At 54.3% G+C, this 23,128-nt stretch overlaps 2 protein-coding genes across 3 annotated transcripts in view; both read right to left on the minus strand.

The window, feature by feature from the left end:
* Window positions 1–11,063, minus strand: part of TTLL4 (tubulin tyrosine ligase like 4) — a 25,845-nt gene extending 14,782 nt beyond the window's left edge. Inside the window, exons 1-4 of one of the 2 annotated variants that reach the window (XM_050339605.1) lie at window positions 10,830–11,063; window positions 2,714–3,988; window positions 1,962–2,068; window positions 1,463–1,526 (exon numbers count right to left, since the gene is read on the minus strand). In XM_050339605.1, the coding sequence (XP_050195562.1) occupies window positions 1,463–1,526; window positions 1,962–2,068; window positions 2,714–3,966 (1,424 nt within the window). In that variant the 5' untranslated portion in view covers window positions 3,967–3,988; window positions 10,830–11,063. Of the gene's footprint in view, window positions 1–1,462; window positions 1,527–1,961; window positions 2,069–2,713; window positions 3,989–4,501; window positions 7,524–10,829 lie in introns of those variants that run through there. The other variant, XM_050339604.1, reaches the window with a different exon arrangement.
* Window positions 7,666–22,922, minus strand: STK36 (serine/threonine kinase 36). Its single transcript, XM_050339603.1, has 26 exons — window positions 22,770–22,922; window positions 22,048–22,188; window positions 21,323–21,400; window positions 20,771–20,901; window positions 20,306–20,555; window positions 19,816–19,909; window positions 19,469–19,638; window positions 19,055–19,254; window positions 18,851–18,977; window positions 18,596–18,739; window positions 18,148–18,327; window positions 17,830–17,927; window positions 17,373–17,478; window positions 16,470–16,611; window positions 16,073–16,194; window positions 15,377–15,481; window positions 15,049–15,147; window positions 14,744–14,838; window positions 14,360–14,423; window positions 14,078–14,188; window positions 13,859–13,933; window positions 13,318–13,489; window positions 12,756–12,903; window positions 12,389–12,548; window positions 11,398–12,138; window positions 7,666–11,315 (listed from the first exon to the last, which is right to left on the minus strand). The coding sequence occupies exons 1-26, from the start codon at window positions 22,851–22,853 to the stop codon at window positions 11,151–11,153; spliced, it is 4,002 nt and encodes a 1,333-aa protein (XP_050195560.1). The 5' UTR covers window positions 22,854–22,922; the 3' UTR covers window positions 7,666–11,150.
* Window positions 22,923–23,128: the final 206 nt, after the last annotated feature.

Below are 23,128 nucleotides of genomic sequence, written 5' to 3' on the forward strand. Positions count from 1 at the left end.
TGGGGCAAGGTTTTTACATGACAAACCCTATATCCCATGTTCATGGGAACATGGGGTGGAGATCGTAATGCGTATGATTTAGCTGTTGTAACCTCTTGATTTTGGTGTGTTGCAGGGAAGAGGGCTGGAGTTTTACCCACTGTATGTACACCTTACCACAGCAAGCCCCAACACTGGGTAGGAAGGGTAGAAATTTTAACATATCTCTTAAGGTTGTGATGAAGCAAAAAGTAAAGTTTGCAGTGAACATATATTCAAATATATGCCACTGCAGCCAGTACAAGAAACCACACTAGAGCAATCACTAAGGAATAAAGAGTAGCAAACTAAAAGAAACACAACACACTGTCCACACAATCTCACAGGCCACCTCTTGCCTCACTAAAGGGAACTGAGCATAGTCTGTGGCAAAGGGATTGTAAACCAGGATGGGGGAAAAAGGGCTGTTTTCCTTAAGTCCTTATGTATATTTTTTTGTCTTTTCAGTATCAGAATCAATAATTGAAAGTTTGTTAATTGGCAAGCGATTATATCAATTAACATTCTCTGGCACAAAACTGGTTTTGCCCACAACAAACTGAAGGCAGGAGACAGCTGCAAAGGCTTCAAGGCCAGCCCAGCACACAGCCTGCACAGGGAAGTGGCCAACATACCTCCCTCCTTGCTGCAAGAGGCATTTGGTCCAAGCTCTGCTTCCTCTATCTGCCCCAGAGGCCACCCAGGCCACCGCTGGGCCAGTTTACATCACCTCTGCAGGACTTTCACAATCACATATGCCCACCCAGAGCCCTGCAGCGCCCTGAGGCTCAACATTTGCTCACAGGGAGCCTTGCTTGTCTCCCAGATTAGCGATGACATGATAGCAAGCAGCAAGCTGTCAGGCAGACAGCAAAGCCTGAGGCAGCCGTGGTGCAAGATCAGGTCCTGTTGTTGCATGGGCAAGAAAACATCACACAAAGGTCTGCCAGGAGTCACAGAGGCAGGGCTCAGATGACCACAGGCTGAGCAATCCTCCCCAGAGAAAGATACTCCCAAAAGTAAAGAAAAACCAAGGTTCCAGGACTTGTTTCTAGGATGCAATGCTAAGACACAAGACCACAAGAAGCTTTTGCAATCTCTGGCCCAGGACACTTCCACTCTGCTTCATCTGCCAGGCAATGACACCGCAAGAGCACAGTTTAATTCAGTAAACCTAACCCAAGAACTGGCAGTGCTAGTGAAATTAAGACCTGTGTTCTGCTGCAGTGGATGTACACTCAGCACTTTGCAGGCTGCTTCCCGCAGCCAGAGAGGGAGCTCTGGCCTACAGTGCAACAAGGAAACTCACTTTGGCTGGGAAGTCTGTTGCTACCTTGTCTCCATTATCCCACATGCTACACATTTCCTCTGTCACCAGGGAGGGCAAAGATGGACAAGTCTGGATAAATATGCCAAGTTCGGTGCAGTATTTACAGCTACTAACCTGGATACAAGACTCATGGAACCACTGGATGACACGTCAGCCACAGAGGAAGCATCCGAGTCACCTGCAGGAACGAACAAATTCAAATTTTGTCTCCATGAGGAGTGAACACACACAGAGTTAGGAAGGGAAGAGAGAAAACAAATGCTCCAGGGGACAAAGCCTTCCAGTTGCTTCAAATCCTTGGATCCTGGGTTTTGCCCACTAATTGGTGTTGTAAAAAGCAGGGAAAGGGGCAGAGCTGACAGCCCTATACAGAAAGAAGATGAGTAAGTTCTGCAGCAGGAGAGTGATGAGCCCTAGGCTGCTCCCCAGAGGAAACCATGCAGGAACCCTTGCCCTCCTTGCTGCTACATTACTTTTGGGCTCAGCACATCCTGAAATGACAGCATGAATGTAAGACAAGAAGACAGCTGTGCTCACCCCCAGCTCCCAGACAGTTCCCACCCTCCCTACTTTGAGGCATGGAGCAGGCCTTCCCAGCAGAACCAGCACTCACTGTCCTCCTCCTCCTGACTGCAGCTCTCATCCAGGCCATCAGGAAGTTCTTCCTCTGCTTCATCCTGGGGATGGCTTGGCTCCAGCAGTGACTGCTCAGCAGTGGCACTGGGACAAAGGACATTACATGAGAAGGAATGGCACATGCTTTCTGGGGCCAAAAAACCCAGAAGCTCATGAGGCAGCACGAGATAATGTAGGTAGGACAGTGAGAGCACTGCGCTCTCCAGTGCAAGCACTCATCCCAAGCTAGCAAGATGGAAAGGCCCCAGAGCACTCTGAGAAGAAACATGTTCCAGAGCAGCCAGAAAGCAAGAGGCACAAGGACACCTTCTCCCAGCTGGAGAGTAGGAGCTCCATGTCCTTGCACCAGCTCTGTGTTCCTTTATGAATGCATGTCTCTGACTAGGAAAGCCTGGCTTGACAGCAGGCTTCACTCAACATACTTGCAGAGCCTGCCACTGCAGGCAGGGCCCCATGATTGTGAAAAACAAGCTAGAAATGCCATACAGCAATTCCATGCTGTGGTTGAAGGAGAAGGTGGAAGGGCTTGTGTCAAGGGGGTGGCAGGAAGGCTAGCCCCACACCAGGATGCCACAGTTGGGTTTTCCTCAGGGACACAGTCCATGGTAATCCTTATAGCCACCCCTGTACTGCCCACAGTGCCTCCTCTCCCAAAACACACAGACACAATGGCCAGCCCAGCCCACCACAGCCCACCACAGCCTCCCTCATCCTCCTGCCTCTACTTACTCAAGCTTTCCTGGGACCACAGCCTGGACCCATTTCTTCTCTTTTTCCAGTTGAATGGTAGACATCTGTTTTGTCACTTCAGAGACAGCAGCGAGGTGCAGAGGCTCAGCTCTCACCACCTGATTCCCCACGCGCGGGCTGTGCGTGCCCACAAGCCGGCAGTCGGAGCTGCCGTCGGGAGCGCCAGCGCGTGAGGCCAAGGGACAGACGCTGACACGCTTAGGGCAGGCAATGGCACCACTGGTGCCCCTAAGGCTCGAGTCACTGTTAAGGCGATGGCTCCCCAGCTCCAAGTTCAGAGGAGCAATGGTTTCTTTCAGGGTGAGCTGCGCTCCGACGTGCTGCCTCCTCCTGCTGTTCCAGTTGGAGAGGCTGCCCACCTTTGTAAGGCCAGAACTTTTGACTTGGCACCCAAAGCTGTTGCGTGTGGCAGCCTGACTGGCTAGCTGCTGCACAGCCTTCAGGAGATTCTTCTCTGGCTCCTTCTCTTTTGAGCTGTGAATTCCCTTCTGAGTGTCCTGCCACGAGCACTGGTCCTTCCTGAGGACAGCACTCCTTGGCACAGGGGGCAGGGAGGGAACCACTGTTTTCTTCAACACAGGGTCACTGTTCGTCACTGCTCCATTGATCAGGCTGCTAGAGAAGCTGTCTCCATTGCCCCCAGAGTGGGGCCATGAGGCAGCAAGAGAATTGTGGGGTTTTTCCATCTTTCTCATCTCCAGTGATTGCAGAAAAGGCACTTTAGCACTGCTTGGCCGTAGGAAGGAGTTGTTATTGAGCACTGATCTATAGGAGCTGGCAGCCTGCTGACCTGAGCCGAAGGCAGAGCCTTTGATCCCAGTCCCAGACTGCTCCTCCGCCAGTACAGGAAGCAGGCAGGGTTCCATCAGCAAGGAAGACATCGCCCTTGCCGTGGCAGAGGCAGTGCCAGGAGGGCTTCGGAGGTTGTCTTCAGTGGGCTGTGCGTGGCATAGTGACGGCGAGCACAAGAAGCAGGATTGCTGCAGAGGGATCCCTGAGGGCAGCAGGATTCGATCCTGGAAAGCACTCACATACCTCTTCTCTAAATTCCAGGCAGGTTTCGCCTGCTGCTGAGCGAAGCGCCAGGCCCAGCACGGCTGAGGTCTCCCAGCCAGAAGGGTGCCTGACTCGAGCCCAACACTCCTCTCCTGTTTGGGGCCCAGATTAGCATGGTCTGGTCCTGAAGTGGCCATGTAGAGCCATAGCACATGAGGCACAAGCGAGTCAATCATCTACAGCAGCATCTTTGCTGGCCTGAAACAAGAGAACAGCATGAAAGGCACTGTTACCCTGTCAGGGCACAGCACCCAGCCCAGTGCACCATGAGGAGAGCAGGGTGAGCTGCTTTTCCTGCAGGATGAAAACCACATCTCCACCTGCTGGTCTCCCCAGACCAAGACAAAGAAGAGCTGGCATCTCACATGAAATCAGAGGATGCAAAGGAAAATGTAGAGAGGGACATCTGCAGGAAAGCTTGTACCCTGCAAACATGCAGGGGTGCCTGACTGCCAGTCAAGGCCATGGAGCAGCAGCCCAGTCTGCAAGGAGAGGCAGCCTGCCTTGGACCCACACAGCTGCTGGAGCCCACTCTTACAGGTCTGTGTCTCCAGACTGCACCATGTGCTCCACTGTCAGCTCTCCCAACTCCACCACAAGCACCAAAATGTCTGATTTATTTTTTTCTCCCCATTCCTTAAAGCTTCAGTTTCCAAGGTTACACAGCTAGGTGAGAACCTCAGCCCTGCTTTTAAAAGGAACATTTTTCACCTTTGTAACACCAGAGAAAGGCTCAGTGAGGTCTGAGGGCATCCTAAAGAGCTCGGTGATGAGAAGGCAGCAAGGAGCAAATCCAGGGCTATTCTAACATCAACACCTCGGTTTCCAGCAGAGACTGGCAGTGCTGTGCACTCATGTTCCTCCCCATTGCAGTCCTACAGAAAAATCTCCTGCAAGGAACAACTGGCAGACTACAGAGCTGCATACTTAAGTGTCCTGAATCCTCCTAGAATGAACTATTGCACCACACCCGCAACATCCTCTTGCCTGGGGAGAAGGGAAAGAGAAAACAAACCATGAGCCAGTTATTTGTCTTGCTTTAACACATGCCTGGAGGGCCCCTGGATACAGCTGTGATAGGAATTTGTTTTCCAAGCAGGCTGGATGGCTCTTCCACCTTCCAGCTCTCACATGTTTGCATGTTTAAAAAAAAAAAAAAAAAAAAAAAGTATAAAAAGAAAGGTAAGCAGAGCATCAACCATCATCCTCTTGGTTTTCTTGCAATACACATACACACTCCTGTCTCACCTGAAAGTCAAGCCTCAGATGCAGCAGTTAAATTGTAGCTTGGAGACCCTGGGGTTGCTCTGTACCACCGTGATAGCAGCTCTCACCACCACAGGGCTGGGTCAGACAGACCTACACTTGCCAGACCTCAGCCTGTCAATCAGCCTCAGTCTACAGCACACACCATGTCAGCAGCATCTCAGACAGAGGCTGTACAAGATGGAACATACCCTGTAGGATCCCACAGGAGCTACACATTCTCAAGGAGAGATGCTACCCTGCCAAGCTCTGCAAGGAAGGTACCACTCCATACCCACAAGGTTGCACTGTTTCTTAGCACTTGTACAGTCAAGCTGTGAACTCCTGATGAAGACAGGACATCTGCATCCATATGGGAGCTGCAGCCCAGAGGGACTTGAAGCCCCAAGGGGTAGGGAATCCCACAACTGAGATGTACCACACTATTCGACTGCTACCCAATCTGCCCCCGGCAGCAAACCTGGCTGTGTTGTGACATTCACAGCGATTAGCACAGAGCGAAGAAGTTGTGGCTCAGATGCCATCACCTGCCCAGCTCAGGTTTCCCCCAGTAACCAAGGGAGCAAAGCTCAGCTTCCACAGGCTACCCCCTCAGATGCACCCAGGTCGAAACACACTCAAACCACAAATCGACCCTAGCACACCAGTGAACTAGGTGTGGAAGAGCAAATTAAAATTCAAGGAGTATGAAAGTGTTCCTGGTGTCCCTGCCTAGAGGGGACTGTCACTGTGGCATCACAACATGCTCTCCCAGCTTGGCCACCACCTGTGCTCTCACCCGGCTGTGAATGACCTTGCAAAACCAGCCCGTGGTGAAAGCCATCTGTGCCTCATCTCCACCCGGCTTTACAGCTATCAGTGGATCATCCCGCTGTAAAAATAAAAAGTGATGGGGCTAATGAAGCTGTAAAAAGGGATGTGAATCTTACGGCCAGCTTACACATAGGTGTGAAAATGCCAGAAACCCTGTGTGACCCCGATCTGGAGTAAGTGCCAACAGTGGCACAGATGTGACCAGCACAGACACTAGAGTACTGCTGTCAGCTGCAGCTGCCGGGGTGGAAATGTGGTCATGGCATGGCCTCAGCTGCCACTGCCTGGAGCCAAGCCTCTCAGCAGCACAGGGAGAACATGCTGAAATTGTCTCTCTATGGGGCAGTTTTGCCATGGAGTTGGTAGGTCAACACAGGGCAGGAGTGTGCTAGAAGCTGTGGCTGCATAAGGAAGGGAAGCAGCAGGGCCTTTAAGTAAAGCTTCCAGTTGAGGATAGTGCCAGCCAACAGCCAGTAACCACCATTTCTCCATGGAGACACAGGAGCTCTGAGAGAGGGGCAGGAAGGATGGAATGAAGATGCACCCACATGGAGCAGGTCAGGATGCATCCAGACTGGCAGAACCAGCCCATGCTCCTTCCTCCTCCACCCCATGTCCTTCCCCACATCCACCCTTCTGTCCCACCTGCATGCCAGCACAGCCACCCCTGATGTCCCCCTGCAAACCATCTCCCATGCTCACTGCAAGAACAGCTCGACGAAGCAGCTGCTGAGCATCCAGGAGAACAGGTGGAGATGGAGGCACCTTCACATGCCAGGCTATGGCCACAACAGGGCAGCAGCTGCCATGTCTCTGTGGCTCTGGGCAGGAAAAATGTCATCTGCCTGAGGGTAAATCCCTGCTGGCTACCAGTCAGGGAAGTTTCCCTTTTACATTTAACTCAAGTCAGAGTTTTGGAGTGGAAGAAGGTCACAGTTTGATGCAATCTCTAGTTTTGCCAACCCAATCCTATGGCAAAGGAGCTGGAGTCCATTCTGCAGCTCACAACAGCAGTAGAACTACACTTTGGAATTTTATTGTAGAAACATGAGCTGGGAAAAGCCCAGGATGAACTAGCCAGGCTGGAATTCAAACCCAACCAAGTAATTAATGGATTTTGGCTTGGACTTACTGACCCACAATACAGAGGCCAAAGTTGTCACTGTTGGAGTGACCATACAGCTGCACTTGCTTACAACTATTTTGCTAGCACCTTTTATTGCTGCACAGCCTGCTCAGAGGCTTCAGGGCGTCAGCTGGAGCACTGCCACAGCCTGTTCGAATGTCACATCACAGGCACACGAGGCCACCACACGCCACGGCCTCTGTGTACCCGAGTGTATGTCAGTGAAAATCATTTCTTCTAGCATGAGCCCCACTGTGGCATTAATGTGTCTTCCTTAATGGCAGTGTGGCAGCTCTCTGCAGTCCCATTGCTAACAGGAAAGGACAAGATCATAAGAGCCTGTGTGTCACAGGAGTTTGGCTGGGGAGGTTATTTTAAACGCAGCTTGGTGACATGCTTAAAATAACAAGAGCTTGCAAATGTATGCACTGCTAGCTGACCTGATAACATGCTGTCAGCCTCACACAGCCCAAAGTCACAAGGAGGGGAGGTTAGACAACTGTGCTTGCTATTGTTTTCTATGCCATTGCAGGGTGCAATTTTTGTTCTTTATGATTAAAAGGGATAACATCTTTTTCTAAATGAGATCTGAGTTCACACCAAGTTCCTCACTCAGAGCTCTGGGGTTTTTGATTAAAGCTTGAACAAGCAAGTTAACAACAACACAAAACAGGTTTTAAAATGAATATATTTCAAAATAAGAGTTTGTACCCCTTCAAAAAATTTTAAAACTTTGAACAAGATCAACATCATTGATCTGAAACCAACTGATTGAGTGCCTAAAGCTGCTCCAACACCTGGTAGCTGGGTACAAACTTGTGTTTCAACAGCACAAAAACAGCCCTCCCCTACCTCAGCTCCAAGAAACAAATTGCCTCAAGTGCAGTCACACACTAAGACAAAGCAATGCCCAAGTTCACCCACAAGTTCAAGCTGAAGAGCAGAGAGTTCTGCTGGCCGCAAGAAGTCATCCATGAGGACAAAACAGCTCAGAGACAGCTCGGCCAACACAAAAATGCCAGTGGCACAGGGACCAAGAGTCATGCTGCTTTGCCACACAGTTAAGCACTGTTGTTCTCTCTCAGCTCTGGTATCATCCTGCAGAACCACATTTTGGGTGCAAAATGAGAGGATGACAGACAATTTGTCTCCTAATCAAGATGACAAGTTTTTGCTTGGCCACTCAGGTCTAAAGATACCAGTGAGAAACCACCCACTATGGGGATGCATCAGCAAATTCCACCTGCATTTTAGGATTACATCTGTGTCCAGCTTTGTGCTGGGGATAGTAATTTCTATTCAACAGCTGCAGTGCTGAACTCCACTCCACACTGAACAAAGGAGATATTGAGAAGTGTATGGCTGTGCAAAATGATCCTTTACCTAAGCAGAACGCTGCCCTGCAAGAGAAGCAGAACAGCTCCAGTGTTCACTCCCATTCCCGAGGTAGAGGCAGACCTCCTTAGGGGCAGCAAGGCACTGGACCAAGCCATGGGAGAGCTGGAATCCAGCCACAACCTCACCCTGTGCTGCAGCAAATGCCTCCCTCTATGCACACACAGGCTGGGCTGGGGACTGAGTTCACATGGGACTTTCCCACCACTCTCAGGACACTGGAGCACAAAGCCAGATGATGTGCAGGATTCCATCGTTAGGAAGACAATCCAGGGCTGCAGCTTTGCCATGGAGACAGTGCACCAGGGACATCTAAAATAAAGGGTTGTCTCAGTCCTTACACCGGGAGGGCCGTCCTGGTTGTGACCAGACAGTGTGGGGGCCATAGCAAAGGGTGAAAGGTGCAGGGTGTGGAATCCCCCAAGGATATCACCTTTTCTCCCTGGCAGATTCCCCAGGTCCCAAAGTGGACACGCTGCACAGTGACAGTTGATCATGCAGCTCTGTTTCTCCAGCAGTGAAGCTGGGAAGTGCCTGCCCTTGCTCCCATTTGTACTTTCTCATCGTATGGGCTACAGGAGCAGCTGTGCTGCAGTGTAAAACAAGAGCAGGGAAGCGAGTCTGGGTTAAAAGCAACAAGCTAAACCATGGGGTGTTTAACAGCATTTCACCACAGAGCCCCTTGGTGAAAAGGGGCTAAAGCCCCTTCCTGAAGATCCAAACTGAAGGGACAGCAATTGATCTTCATGATGGGAGAAAAAGTACAGGAGAATTACACAGTAAGACCTGTGAAGACTTTGGCTACCAGTGCAGGAATTGATATGTGGTCAGCACAGCTCCGTCTGGTCTTAGGCAGTCTGGCCTTTAGTAGAGAAATAAAAGTGGAAGATTTGGAGTGAGTGGAACAAGTATAAAATATCAACACACAGCAATGAGACAAGAACTACCCAATTAGTTCAAAACACATAAATTTTTTGTCCATCTTCTGCTCTTGATACTTTTTACTGAAATATATCTACAGGCAGAAAAAAAGGTTCCCAGGTTTGTCTTTCAATATGTGCTGAGGACACTTCCAAGTCCATGACAGGGGTGGGAAAAATTCCTCTGGAGGCATGGTAAAAACCTCACTCCATACAGCAATCTCTCAGAGCTCAGGAATGGAGAAGAAACAGAGATTCAAGTTGAGAAGAAGCTGCCAAATACTCCCAGGTTGGATGCCCGGGACAAATCCAGAAAATGCCAAGGAGTGGCGCCCAGTTAGGGTGGCACAGCAGCCAAAGTGTACGTCCTGTGCCTGTGACATGACATCACGCAGGTATCATTATCTGGGGACAGTGATATTTGTCCCCTCAGCTCCTCCTTGCTGTTCTAAGAAGGGCCCCAGGTATGACTGAGGAGCAGGAGGGGCCTATCTGTCATCAACAAACTTCACCTAACACAAAAGTTAATGACTGCAGCAAGGCAAGAAGAGAGTGCTACTATCTGCTGGGTACAAACTCTAAGAATCAAGGAAAACTCATTAGATAAAACTGTAGTCAGACCAACAATTCATTGTTAATTCTCCCAAACTGTTCAGAAGCCACTAGGTGTCACCTGCCTGTTCAGCGAGGAACACACCACAATGAGCAAGAGAAGTAGCATCTCAGGGAGTCACGGAGGCAGGGTTTTGATGTGGAGCTGTGGTGCTGAACTCTGCCTCCCACGAGCTCCCCACAGCCCAGCTGGGCAGGGTGACAGGAGGCTGGAACAGTGCTACAGGGCTTCACACACCTGTGCCTCTCATTCTCAGCCCAGACCCTGGAGGCATCCATGAAACACTCAAGGCTTGTTTCAACTCAGCTTTGCCTTTCACCTTTCAGACCCATCGGCTTCTTTTTACAACGCGAGAGCTGTCAAGCCAAGATCCCAACGGAAGGATGAACAGCAAGGCTGGCCCAGTGCTCCACTGCAGCCTGGTCAATCCCAGCTCCAGCCTCACAGCTGCTCCAAGTGCCATTGGAGAGGTTTCCTGGGGCTGTGGCTGGCTGGGGAACCAGCTCTACTCACTCCCTGCCACTCGCCCGGAGAATACGCCCTATGCCTCATTTCTTCAAGTGAAAGTCTTAGAGGCCAAAGGTGCTACCAGGATGCTCTGTACTGCTCCAGGACGGTCTGCCAGGCCGCCAGCCCCAGCATTTCCCGCTACAGAGCGCTCCCGAGTGGGGCCTGGAACAGGGCCACGGCGAGCCCCGCGAGGAGGCCGGGGTGGGGGGGGGAAGCACGGTGCCTCCTCGGGGCCGGAGCACGGTGGTGGGGCAGGAGGGGCCGGGGGAGGCAGCGGGGGGGCCAAAGGTCGTATGGCCCGGTGGGAGGACCCTGAGGGTGCCACTCAGGGAGACACGCATGCCCCGGGGAGCAGGGCCCCGGCGCCGAGGGCCCCGCCGTACTCGCCGTACTCACCGCCCGCCGGACCCGCCGCCGCCGTTACCATGGGGAGCCGGCGGGCCCACGTGACTACACCTCCCGGCAGCCCCCGCGCAGCGGGCTGCACCGCCCCCTGGCGGCGCGGCGGAGCGAGCCCAGGGCACCGGGAGCCGTCGGGAAAGGGGCGCTTCCCTAAGGAACGATTTTTTTCTTTTTTCCCCAGGGCCGGCTTCCCACGGGGGTTGCCCCGGGTAAAGCCGGCTGGGCCGGGTCCCTCTCGGGCGGACAACGAGGGTTCCACGGAAGGTCGGGCTGAGGACGAGGGAAACGCCGATGCCATGGCGGGATGCCCGGGCGTCAGCGCTCGGCGCCGGTGCCGGGCAGCGGCCGGCGGGGACACGAGGGGCCGGGCACGGCTGCGAGCCGGCGGAGGAGCTCCTCGCAGTGCCGGGCATGAGGCGGCCGGGGGCTGCCGCCAGCCAGTGCGGCCAGCCTGTCGGGGGCTCCGAGGGACAGCAGCACCTGCGGAGCCAGGAGAGGGACAGGGGTCACCCACCAGCACAGCCCCTTGTCCCCACAGCACCAGGAGTCCCCCGTGCAGTACCTGCTGGATCCCGGCGTGCTCGCTGAGGACCCGCAGCGCCACGAGGGCTCCCTCCCGCACGCTCTCCCGGGGGTCCTGGCAGGCCACCTGCAGCAGGAGGTGGGGGGCCCTGCTCTGGATCAGCAGGTCGCCGAGCTCTGCCCCGCGCTGGCCCAGGTTGCTCAGGGCCAGGGCCGCGTTGCAGCGTGTCTGGGCCTGCGGGTCGCTGAGCAGTCGGGCCAGGGCGGGTACGGCTCTGCGCAGGGTCCCGGCCGGGCAGGACTCGTGTCCGGCGACGTTGCCTACAGCAAAGCTGGCTGCCTTGCGCACGCTGCCCTCCACGTCCGACAGGCACCCCAGCAGGCTCTCCAGCCAGCCGGGATGGCTCTGCAGCGCCGCGGGAAAGCCGTGCCGGAGCAGGTTGCCCAGCAGGTTGCAGGTTTTGGCCCGTATCGGGTATTGCTGGTGGTCGAGCAGGTAGGTCAGTGGCTGGTCAGCCACATCCAAGCCTCTCAGGATCCTCTGGAGAAACGACAGATGCTCCGAACAGGCCCGGGCCACGTGGGTCAAGAGAGACAGGAGGTCAGTTGTGAGTGTGAGGTTGTCTGAGAACAAGGCAGATTTCAAAAAGGCAATGACATGCTCCGAGGTGGCAGCTTCCCTCACCACTTGGTCTATGACCTGCATGTCAGATACAACGAGGTGGCACAAGAGGCTCATGGGGAGCTCCGTGAATGAGAAGGGCAGATGGCGAGAGCAGGCCTAAGGAGAAAGGACAGACAGCAGTGCTGAGTGTGCTGCACTCGTGTGAGCCAAGCAAAGCAACAGCTGAAAGGAGCCAGCAGGTCAGTGCAGTCCAACCTGTTGTGAGGGTTGCATGGCACCCAAGTGACATTCCTGTGTAGGCAGAAACTGACACCATGGTATGAAGTGGTGCTACACACTGGGGGCTGCAATGTGGAGAGGTGTCTCCACAGTATGGGGGAGAAGAAAAACAGAGCCAAGAAAATACCTGCAGCAGCTGGGCAGGGATCTGGGTATCTCTCACAGCCTGCATGATCAGTGCTAAGGTGTCTCTATCCACATCCAGGGCAAAAGGGAAACAGAGGAGCTGGCAGGCCTGGATGACCACAGCTGGGACAACCTCGGGGTCCCCATCCTCTCCTGCTTGCCTGAATTTGTTAAAGAGAGAGAGAGGGTTTAATACAGAGGTGATCAGAAAAACGACAGGGCAAGAGGCAGAGAACATTCCCCACACCAGGCACTAAAGAGAGGCTCTGCAACTGCCAGGTCAGGAACTTCTCAGCCCTCGGCTTGCTTATGTCCAAGCCCCATTCAGTAGCTGAGCCCTGCCCACTTCAGCCCTCACCACAACTCACATCTGTGCCAGGCATTCCAGGAAGCCAGGGGACAGCAGTCTCTTCAGGGTCACCATGAGGACACCATGAGACTGGGTGAGCTGAGGCAGGCACTGGTGTGACTCACGAGTGAAGATGCAGAGCACCAGGCTGAGGAAGAGCAGGATGCCTGCAGGGGGAACAGCAGGCAGAGGGGCAAAGTTAGGGAAGGCTGAAAAGTCCCCTCTCTTCTGTCTGTCTATACTGCCTCAAGGCTGCTCCACGGTTACTTCTGTGCTTCCCTGCCCAAAACCAAAAACTCTCCACCCCAGTGGTCACACCTGCCAAGGTTAATGTTCCCTGCAGCACAGATACCCTTTCTGTTCCTCCACAGCCAGCTCAGCTGAGCTGCTGCCAACTGGACGCATCATGGGCCAGCCAAGTCCTCCCTCCCCAGAGGACAACTTGCAATCCTCAGGAAAAGCCACCTGGGCCCTCTGGCCTCAGGGAACAGATGCGGACAGGGACAGACAAGGGCAAGTCTGAGGGCAGGATGTAGAGCACAGGGTCCAGGGCAGATATCCTGCTGTCCTGCAGCTCCTACCTTGAGGGGAGAGGAGGTTCCAGTCTGGCTCTGCCATGGGGTGGCCTGCCCCTGGGAGCTCTCCCTCCAGCGCTGCCCTGTCACTGCCCACATGAAGCACCGCAGCAACACAATGCCAGACCAGGCTCCACAGCTCTGAGGAGGCAAAGCCCTGCTCCATGGCCACATCCTCCTAGAGTTAAGAGAGGCAAATATCATGGTCCCTCATGGCATCCCATGTGGTTCTGGTCCATGGTTCTGCCAGCCCCGTGGTTCTGGGAAGGTCAGGGTTGGATGGACATGGCTCACGGGACCTGCTGTACCTGCCAACAGTATCAGTCCCAGGGCATCTGCCCTCACTCCAGTGTGCCCATGGATCACCCCTACCACTCTCCCATCAACCCTGCAGGGACATTTGGTGACTTTCATGGGGTTGTACAGCTCAGCCAAAGCTTCACAGTTCCCTGTCTTGCCTCAGCCTCATTACCAATCCACATTCAGGTCTTTTTGACACCACACCCTTTGGCAGGGACCAGGCAAAGGGAGATGGGCAGACTGGTACCTGGGCAAGGAGTTCCAGCAGGAGGCAAAAGAGCCCGTCATAGAGACCAGCACCCATTGGCAGGGGGAGCTGCAGCTGTAAGAGAGTGGGGGACAGGCTGGAGCTGGGTGCTGGGTCTGAGGGCAGCAGCACCACACCTGCACCCTTCTGAGCCCGTCTTTGCACATCTCCACAGTGGGGTGTGCATGGCTCCCCAGCTTTTTTGTCCCCATCCCATACCTTAGCTGATGCTGTCAGCACATTTGTCACCACTGGTAGGATCTCTTCTCCCTTGAGCTCCAAGGCCACCCCATGCTGACTGAGCTGTGCCAGGAGGAATGCTGCAGCACCCTGTTGGACAGGGAGAGCTTAGCACCTTTGTGACTTCCCCACCTACTTGTTCGGTATTGACCCTTCATCCCTCAACCTCATCCCACCCTGAATGAGGAATGGTGAGACCTAAATGTGATGCAGGGCTCTGCAGGGCTCTCAGTGGTGGCTCTGGCATGGGGGGCAGCTTACCACAAGGCAGACAGCAGGAGACTGCGTGATGAGATCCACAGCCAAGGTAACCACCTCCTCAAGCCTGAAATACAGGGACCAGGAAAAAAGCACTATGTTCCCACAGCTTCACACAGTGCAGAGCAGCAGCATTCAAACACTCCCAGGGCTTGGAAGCAGCCATCTTCCAGGAAGAGCCTTGGTTCACAGCACCTCCTTGTCCACACTGGATCCTCACTGCATCCCCAGCACCCACCCACACTGCCCAGAACTCTGCTGATGTGTCCGGATTGGAGGGATCAGTGGGAGCAAGATCCCAGCTCTGTGCTGGCAGGGTGAGAGACAGAGGGCTGTTCAGGGCCAGGCATGGTCCTCTCCTACCCATGAGTGAAAGCAGGTGCTTACCTGGGAGGGGAGGCCTGAAAGTGCGGGGTGAGCAGGGCTAGCAGGCACACAGAGGCCTCACAGGCTGCCTCCTGGGCCACCTCCACCACAGGGATCTGCCAAGGGAGCAGGAGTCACAGTGGAACAGCAAGGGTACAAGGGGAGGAGGAAATGTTTTTGGGCCCTGAAGGAGAACTGCACTCCCCAGATTAAGCTCCCCTAAACTCTTCTCCCCCCACTAGAGTGGTGCAAACTGTACTCAGAGGAATGTGTCCTGCTTGCCCACACTCCTACTCCACCAACCCCCAGGATGTGGTCAGTCCTACCTCACCCTTCAAGAGCCGCATGAGGGAACCCCACAGCCATTGGCTCCTTCCCAGGTGCTGGCACAGGCTGGGGTGGGCATGGCAGCCAGCGTAGAGGATCTGTGAGGCAGAGGGGAGAAATGCCTATCAACCCCTGGGGACAGGAAAACAGTGACCAGGCCCACTCCAGTCATATCCCATGGCTACAATGGGCTCATTTTTTCAACAACTGACATCAGGCAGATGGGAGACATTGAGGCCTGAGCCCACAGTTCCCCCTTCCCCATACTCCTAATTCCAGAGCAAAGATGTCTCTGGGCACAGCCAGATTAAAGGATGGGACCATTACCTTCAATATGTCCAAGGAGCAGCTTGAGTGCTCCAGTCTTCCCAGCAGTTTCCCAAGCTGCTGGCTCTCTCCTTCCATAAGCTTTTCAGCTACTGCCTGAGCGACCTGCAGAAATCAGTCTGTTTTGCACCCTGGGTACCTGAAGCACTGCACAGACTTAAGGAGTTTAATGCTAGCAACAAATTAATGAAAGAAGGCATCTGCTTCCTATGTGTTGCTTATGTTCACAAAGGGGTGCCCACCTGCCATGACCCAGCACGACACTGAAGCACAGTCCTAGAGCTGAGATAAGCAAGGTGAGATTCCTCCTCTGCTTTCCTCCTTGTTAACTCAGAGTTGAGGTAAAGGATCAAATATTAATCTGTAGTTGTTTTCCTTCTTATTGTCCATTTAATTTCAGATTTCCTACAGTTTATATCATTGTCATAAAAGAATTCTTCATGGTCTCTCTGTATTGCCTAGTTCTTTGCTTAGGATCTGAACTGCGAGATGGGCTAAGTTTAAGTCTCCTAATTGATTTAAGAATGCTTAGAAAAGCTCAGCTGGGAGGACCAGCCTGCAAAAACCAGCCCTGCAGCCATCAGAGGCAGAGGATCCCAGCCCTCCACTCCACTGCTGAGAAAGAAATCCTCCTGGAAAGGGCTACTGCCCTGTGAGGACCACACCTCCTCACCCTGTACAGAGAGCTGGTCTGACCTGCTGCTTGGCTTCCCGACAGCTGTTCCTTTCCAGGGGGACACTGCAGGCAGCAGCCAGTGCAGACATGAAGAGGTCTGCCACACATGGGCTCTGGTCTGACTTGGCCTCCATCGCTGCACCTGCACAGGGCCAGAGCTTGGGAGTCATGTGCTGAGAGTGCTGAGGGGCAGCAGGATGGGGTTGGAGGGCAAGAGAGGAAAAGCTTGTGACATGAGGAGGGTGAGATCTGAGACTGAGGGAGAGGAGAGCCTGGTTAGTAGGGGTCTGGGCAGATAAGCTTCAGCCACCTTCTCTGGCCAACAGCACTGCAATGGCTGCCAGTGCTCTGATGGAGCCCAAGACCAAGAGAGAGGGGAAACCCCAGGAAGAGGTGGTGAGCTGCTACCACTGCTACCTTGCAGAGCAGGCTGCTCTGAGATGGATCCCTGAAGGAGTCTGTTCAGCAGTGGCTGATGCTCCTCTCGCAGGCTGGCATAGAAGGGTGCAGAGATGGAGGTGTCTGTCGCATCCAGGCTCTCACAGAGCTGGGTGAAGCACTGGGGAAGACACAGGGGTTGCCATCACTGCAGAATGAATGTGGAGGAGAGAGAACAGCACAGGAGGAGGCTGTGGCAGGACAGCAGAGATGGGAGGACTTGTGCTGGAGCTTCAGGAACCTCCAACTGTCCTCTCCAGCCAGGTTACAGTATGGGACCCACATTTTGGCTGCATGCTGGCAAAGTGAGCGGTACACATGGAAGCATATGTCCCTCCTCACCTGTCACAGCCTGGCAGAGCATGCCCAACTCATTACCCAAGAGCAAGAGCTCTTTTTGCTCTTGCTTCCTCTGGCTCTAAAACATGCAGCCTGAAAAAAAAGGCTAAAAGCAAGATAATACCAAATACAAGCCTGTATGTATCTCCTACCTGAGTCACATGTGAATCATACGCCAACACTGTGCCCACCTAGCACAATCCCAGCAGCAGAGCAAGGGACATGTCTGGTGAAGTGACACTGCCCGGCCACAAGGCCATTGGTGCCAAGCTCTGTACCAGGGACTGCACTTGCTGTTGGCTCAGCCAGTAAAGCTACCCCAGAACGGCAGAGCCAGGGAAGGTGCCCCCTCAGAGACCTCCTTTCTGTATGCAATCCTGCACATAAACCCCAGTGGGTGAGACAGCCTGCCCTGACAAGAATGCATCACCCATAGCTAGAAGCAGGGTCCTCAGCCTGCATCCCCCCAACATACACAGACAGCCCCACAGCTTCTGTCCCTACAGAAAAGGGTGGGGAGGAGGGAGATGGGGGCACCCTTACCAGGAGGCTTTGCTGGCAGAGTCTCATCTCACTGTCGACTGGCTCAGTCAGCAGCTCTGGCAGCAGGGCCAGGAAGCAGCCAGCACTCTCCTGGAAGGTCTGTAGGCTGAGGGAAGAAGCAGGGGCAGATGAGAGAGGAGAATTACAGCCCCTGGCTATGAAGACAGGATCTGGCCAGGCCCATGTGGACCCGGCTAATGGGGCAGGCAGCACACACTCACACTGTGAGCTTCTGTCAGTGGGCAGCACAACTGGACTCATCAGCTGTGCCTTCCCCTTAGTGCCACTGAAGGAGAGCACTCCTCTGTGAGCACAGCGATATGGCATGAGGTGCTTAGTCCATGATGCTTCCCCCCTGAGATGACTCCAGCTGCAGGTATGAACACTACCCTCCTGCTTCCTGCTGGCTCCCCAAAGAGGCCACAAGAGACCTCAGGGCACAGAAAGTTGTCCTCACCTGTCCTTTTGACCACTCTCCTCCAAGCTGCATTCACTGCTGAAATAAACTGTGGTCACCATGAGGAGGTCTGTCAGCACAGCGATACACCAGGGCTGCTGCAGGATCCAGAAAGAAACAGCAAATAGGGATTGTCTGCTGGCCATTCCCACACCACTGTGAAAGGATCCTTCCCTGCCAGAACCTTCCCCTTCTCAAGGATGCCTGGAAGAGGCACTGGTCCTGTGAGCCCGCTCCAGCAGGACACCAGGGCCTCCTCAGCATCAGCACTCTGCAGAACTGTAAGGAGCCTGAATTTCTCTGGGGTCCTACACCCACCTGCTTGGTGCAACCACTCTCCAGGATCTGCTTGGCTAAACACAGCAGGGACAGAGGCACATTCACTTCTCGGCAGAAGTGGTCCAGCAGCTCAGAGTCACACTGGGTAGCCAGGAGGTTGCCCACAACACGAAGCACAGGACGGAGATGGGAGGCCCCCTCCAGCATCCCTTCCAGCACCTGGACACGGAGAAGCCAGAAGAGCTCAATAATTAGCAGCATTTTTGGCCTCTCCATCAGCCATGGGGCAGCCCCTCATTCCATTCATGCAGGGGACAGCAGTCACAGATGGCAAGCTAAGTGCATAAGACAGTTCTGACTCCTGGAGAAGCAGGGAATCTTTTTGCTTGCTGGACTAAGGACTCTCCAAATGTTCTGAACACAATCCTGGGGAAGAAGGTGGCATCCATATCACCAGTCATAGTTGTCTGGGCCAGCCATCACTTACCTGCTGAGCAGAGTCTGCCAGGCAGTCCAGGACACGGTTCTGAAAGGCTGGGTCCCTCAGGAGGCTCAGTGGTGTGCTCAGCTGCATGGCCGAGGGCTCAGTGGCCTCAATCAGGTGCTGCCACTCCTCATCGCTCTCCAGCTCCTAGCCATGGAGAAGAGATGATTGGTGCCACAGACCCTGCCAGTCCCAGGGTCTCTGTACCAGCCCCTGGAGACTAGGCCCTGCTGTCCCCACCTCAAGACACTGTCTTACCTCACTCTCCAGGTCCACGGCCTCAATGCTGCGCCTGCCCCAGAGCTCTGCCCTGCCAGTATCCAGCTGTGGAGGGGCACCTGCTCCAGGAAACTCCCGCTCATAGTCTGAAGAGATGCTATGCTGGCTGGCCAAGGAAACAGCAGTCAGTGAAAGACCTTTCCTTCCCCTTTTCCTCCTGCCCCAGCCGCAGCCCTCTCTCACCATGGGTCAGGAAGAGAATCCTCCAATTCCCACTCTGCCATGCTGCTCTTTCCTTGCAGGAAACCAGAGTTATTCTCACTGGAGGCAGCCAGTGGCTCCCCCTTCTCAGGGGCTGCCTTGCCTGGAGCTGCTCTGGGTCTATGCCTGAGGTGTCCATTGCCAGAGTCCTTCATAGATGCATCACCTTCCTTCAGTTGCCCCTAATGATGGCAGAGAAGTTTGGTCAGGGCAGTTACTGAAACAGATGAGTCTACTAGGCCCTACCACCCTGTGCACCCCACATCCTGCTTTGTGTGTCACTGACACCCCAGCCTGACCCATGTACTCATGTGTTTCCCCCCAGGGCCCATTTCAGTGCTCCTCCTTTGCCCTGACTGTGGGACACAGCCAGGACAACCACCCCCTCTCCTCCACCTTTTTCTGTGCCTCTTCAACCATCTTCTGCTGGGCCTTTCTCTGGATCCTGGACTGGCTGCTCCTGGGGACCATGGAATGGGCTTTCTGTTCCTTCAGGGCCTGCAATTCTGGGGACAGCTTGGTTGTAAAGGGGTTTGAGATCCCATGCTCTTCTGTGTCATCAATCACTGGGGAGGTGAAAGGAGAACTTCATAAGCAGCTAGGAGTCAGTGCTCGGAGAAAGCTGAGAGGAGGGAGGCAAAGACCAGGACAGTAAAAATAGCAGGAAAGGGTGGTCCTCTGAGTCTCCAGGCAGTAGGAGGAGGAAACAGACCTGTCTAGTGCTGCAAAAAGCAGGTACTCACCAGTAACCTGTCCAGCAATGAAGGGGTGAGAGAGCAGCTCTGGCCATGAGAGGCGCTGGTGGGGGTCCTTCATTAGTAATCCCTGAAGGAAGCTCTACAGGACAGCACAGCAACAGGATCACCGACACATGTTCAGCATGCACCAGTGTGCACAGTGTTACCAGTCTCCCCCAGTGAGGGCACCCAGGAGGCCTGCATTCCCTGCCTGGCTCTGGGAAAGGAGTGGCTCTAGTGCTTAGAGACTGGCAGACAGGAAGACATTTCCCTTCCCAGCCCAGTAAATCACTCCTTTGCTGTTGGCCCCGGTTTCCCAGCTTATGGACAGCAATGATAAGGGTCCCCCTCCCAGGAGGCCCAGCTCTCATCCCTCGTCCTTGTTCCAAAGTCCCTGTTAGGGGACATAAAAGCTAAGAGTGACTCACCAGCGCAGCAGGCAAGGCCAAAGCTGTATTAACAGAGCTCACCCTGCACACCGGGCCTTCGTCCTTACCTTGAACACCGGGCTCATGGCCGTGGGCCACTTGACAGAGTCCTTGACGATGAGGCTGACAAGCTGGAAGATGCTGTTGGTGTAGAAGGGAGGAGTGCCCACAAACAGCTCGTACAGGATGCAGCCCACAGACCAGAGATCTGCTGTGTGGTCATACGGCCGCTCCTCCACCAGCTCAGGGGACATGTACAGTGGGGTGCCCTTGATGGAGGTCAGCACCATGGTATGGATGCTCATGGCACGGGCAAACCTGCTCAGAGCAAAGCACAGATGGCAAGTTCAGGCTGAAACATCCACTGCAGCTCCCAGGGAGCTCCTCATGAGTTTATCAACACTTCTTCCCCCAGAGGACAAAATCCCCCCTCTCTGCTTAACCTCTAAATACCGACAGAATTCAGCCCCCTTCTACACCTCTTGGCTGCCTCAAGGCCAAGTGTCCCCCTCAAGCTGGCCCCCAGCGCTCACCCAAAGTCACAGAGCTTGACAACACCATCTTTGCCCAGCAGGATGTTCTGGGGTTTCATGTCTCGGTGCAGGATGCGGTGGGAGTGCAGGTAATAGAGAGCGGAGACCAGTTGGGCAGCAATGGTCTGGACCTGCCAGAGACACAGGAGCCTCACACTTCATCCCATGGTGTCACCCGCTGGCACAACCATGTCCCTAAAAGCCTGGCTCCCCCAGTAACCCTACTTCTTCTCTTGCCCTCTTGGGGCAGGGACCAACCCCAGCTGTGGGTCAGCAGTTCCTTGGAGCAGGCCAATGGCCAAGGCAGCAGTCTGGTGCTGCAGTCTTTGGAGATGTAACAGGGAAACCAAGGTCCCTGCAGGACCCCACTGTCCCACAGTGCAACTTGGCTCCCTCTTCATCCTTTTCAGAAGCTCTGCCAGGTAAAGCTCCGGAGGCACCCTCACCCTCCTGACACGTCCCAGCTCACAGCAGAGACCCTCTGCCTGCAGGCAGACAAATCCTGTTCTCTTCAATGTGCAAACACTGCATGGCCACCACTATGACAGTCACCTGGTCCTCAGGCAAACTCCCATCATCCTCCAGGATCTGGAAGAGCTCCCCCTCTGCATAGTCAGTCACAACCACCACCTGGAGGGAAGAGCAGCATGGTGAGATCAGGACCTGGGGACCAGGACAGAGCAGAGTAGGAAGCCTGAAGAAGGTGCTGGGTTGCCATTGTGCACGGTCCATCAGCTTGAGCTGGGACCTGAATGGAAGAGAGGCCCCATGGCTACACTGCAGCAAGGGCCAGGTACTTAGCAGGGGTCTTGGACAGCCAGCAGAAACAAAACAAGAGGGAAGGACAGGACAAACCTAGAATGGTACTCCCAAGCCCAGTGAGTAGAATCACGCCCTTAGCTTGTTTTGAATCTGCTGCCCAGTTACTTTATTTCATATATCCCATAGCACAGTTTTCAGTTCTTATCATATTATCTCCCCAAGAGTATAAATCAGTGAAAAGCCAGTCTCTGAAAAGACTGATGACTGAAGAGTCATCCTCATCCTGTAATCTCAAACCACTCATCTTGTATCCCCCTCGTCATCTCCTTCCCCTCTGCATATAACCTAGTGCAGCCCACACAGCACATCCCGGAGGGATCTGAAAAACACTGACCAGACCCTGAGATGGTACCACCAGCAACTCCTGAGAAAGATGTCCCTACAACAGCAGGGGTCAGCCCTTGTTCCCCTGGCCTAGTCAAGCAAAAGCAATTGCCCAAAGTAGTCCCCTCCACCTCCTTATCAGTCTCGAAGCTGTCAAGCATCTGGATGATGTTGGGGTGATGGAGGCCTCTCATGATCTCAATTTCTCGCTGCAGGTTCTTCAGCTCCTTCTCAGACCGCCCCACCTTGGGGATGAACTTCAAGGCCACCACCTTTTAAAGCAGGAAAAGCTGGGATTAGACCAGGCTCCTGGTCAAGCCCACGCTGGCAAAGGCTGCTTTTAACCCTAATTGGACTCAGCACTTTCCAGCTAAGTACACTGAACGAGACATTTGTTGACTGGACCCCTTGGAGCTGGGGCTCTCCCCAGACCCTTGCACATCAGTACTGGTGTTCACAGTACTTTTCACACTGCCATTTAAAGCAAAGAAATATGATCGGTGAACACAGATAAAATCAGGACTTGCAGAAACATGGGACAGAACCTAGAGATGCTGGTGGACAGTAAGCCTAACACAAGCCAACAGTGTGCTCTGGCACTGAGGGGCACTAGCAGCACCCTGGGCTAAAGAAGGGAAGTGATTACTGTCCTTTATTTGGAACCTTCTAGACTATGCTGCAAACACTGTGGCCAGGTTTTTGGCCCAGGAAGACATCAGGAGCTGGCCAGGTATGTCAGCAGAAAACCGAATCAGTGCTGAGTCCCAAAGGCCTGGCAGAGCCTTAGAACCCAAGAGGTAACAGAAATCAGTCCCCGGCACCACAGAGCAGACGCCCGGTCCTTTCCCCTCACCTGGGCGCTGTGTTTCCGGCGCCCCTTGTACACGCGCCCGAAGGAGCCTTCGCCGATCATTTCCAGGATGTGATAGCGCTCCATCGCTCGGGCCGGGGCCGCTGAGCTGCCGAGGCAAAGCGGACGGTGAGGAGCAGCGCTTCGCCCTCTCTCCCTCCGCCACCGGCGGCCACGGGGCACCGGCCGCAGCCGCGATGGAACCGGGCAGTGCCAGCGCTGGGAAGGCAGGGCTGCACCCCTTTCGATCCCCGATCCCGAGGGACGGGGCTTTCCCACTCACCGCGGGGCTGCACCGGGGCCGGGTCCCCTGGGCGGGTATCGCCGTCCCCCCCCCACGCCAGGCTCTATCCCTGCCCACC

This window comes from Myiozetetes cayanensis, unplaced genomic scaffold (assembly GCF_022539395.1).
Source record: "Myiozetetes cayanensis isolate MyiCay16 unplaced genomic scaffold, myiCay2020 scf9, whole genome shotgun sequence".
NCBI classification, from domain to species: Eukaryota; Metazoa; Chordata; class Aves; order Passeriformes; family Tyrannidae; genus Myiozetetes; species Myiozetetes cayanensis.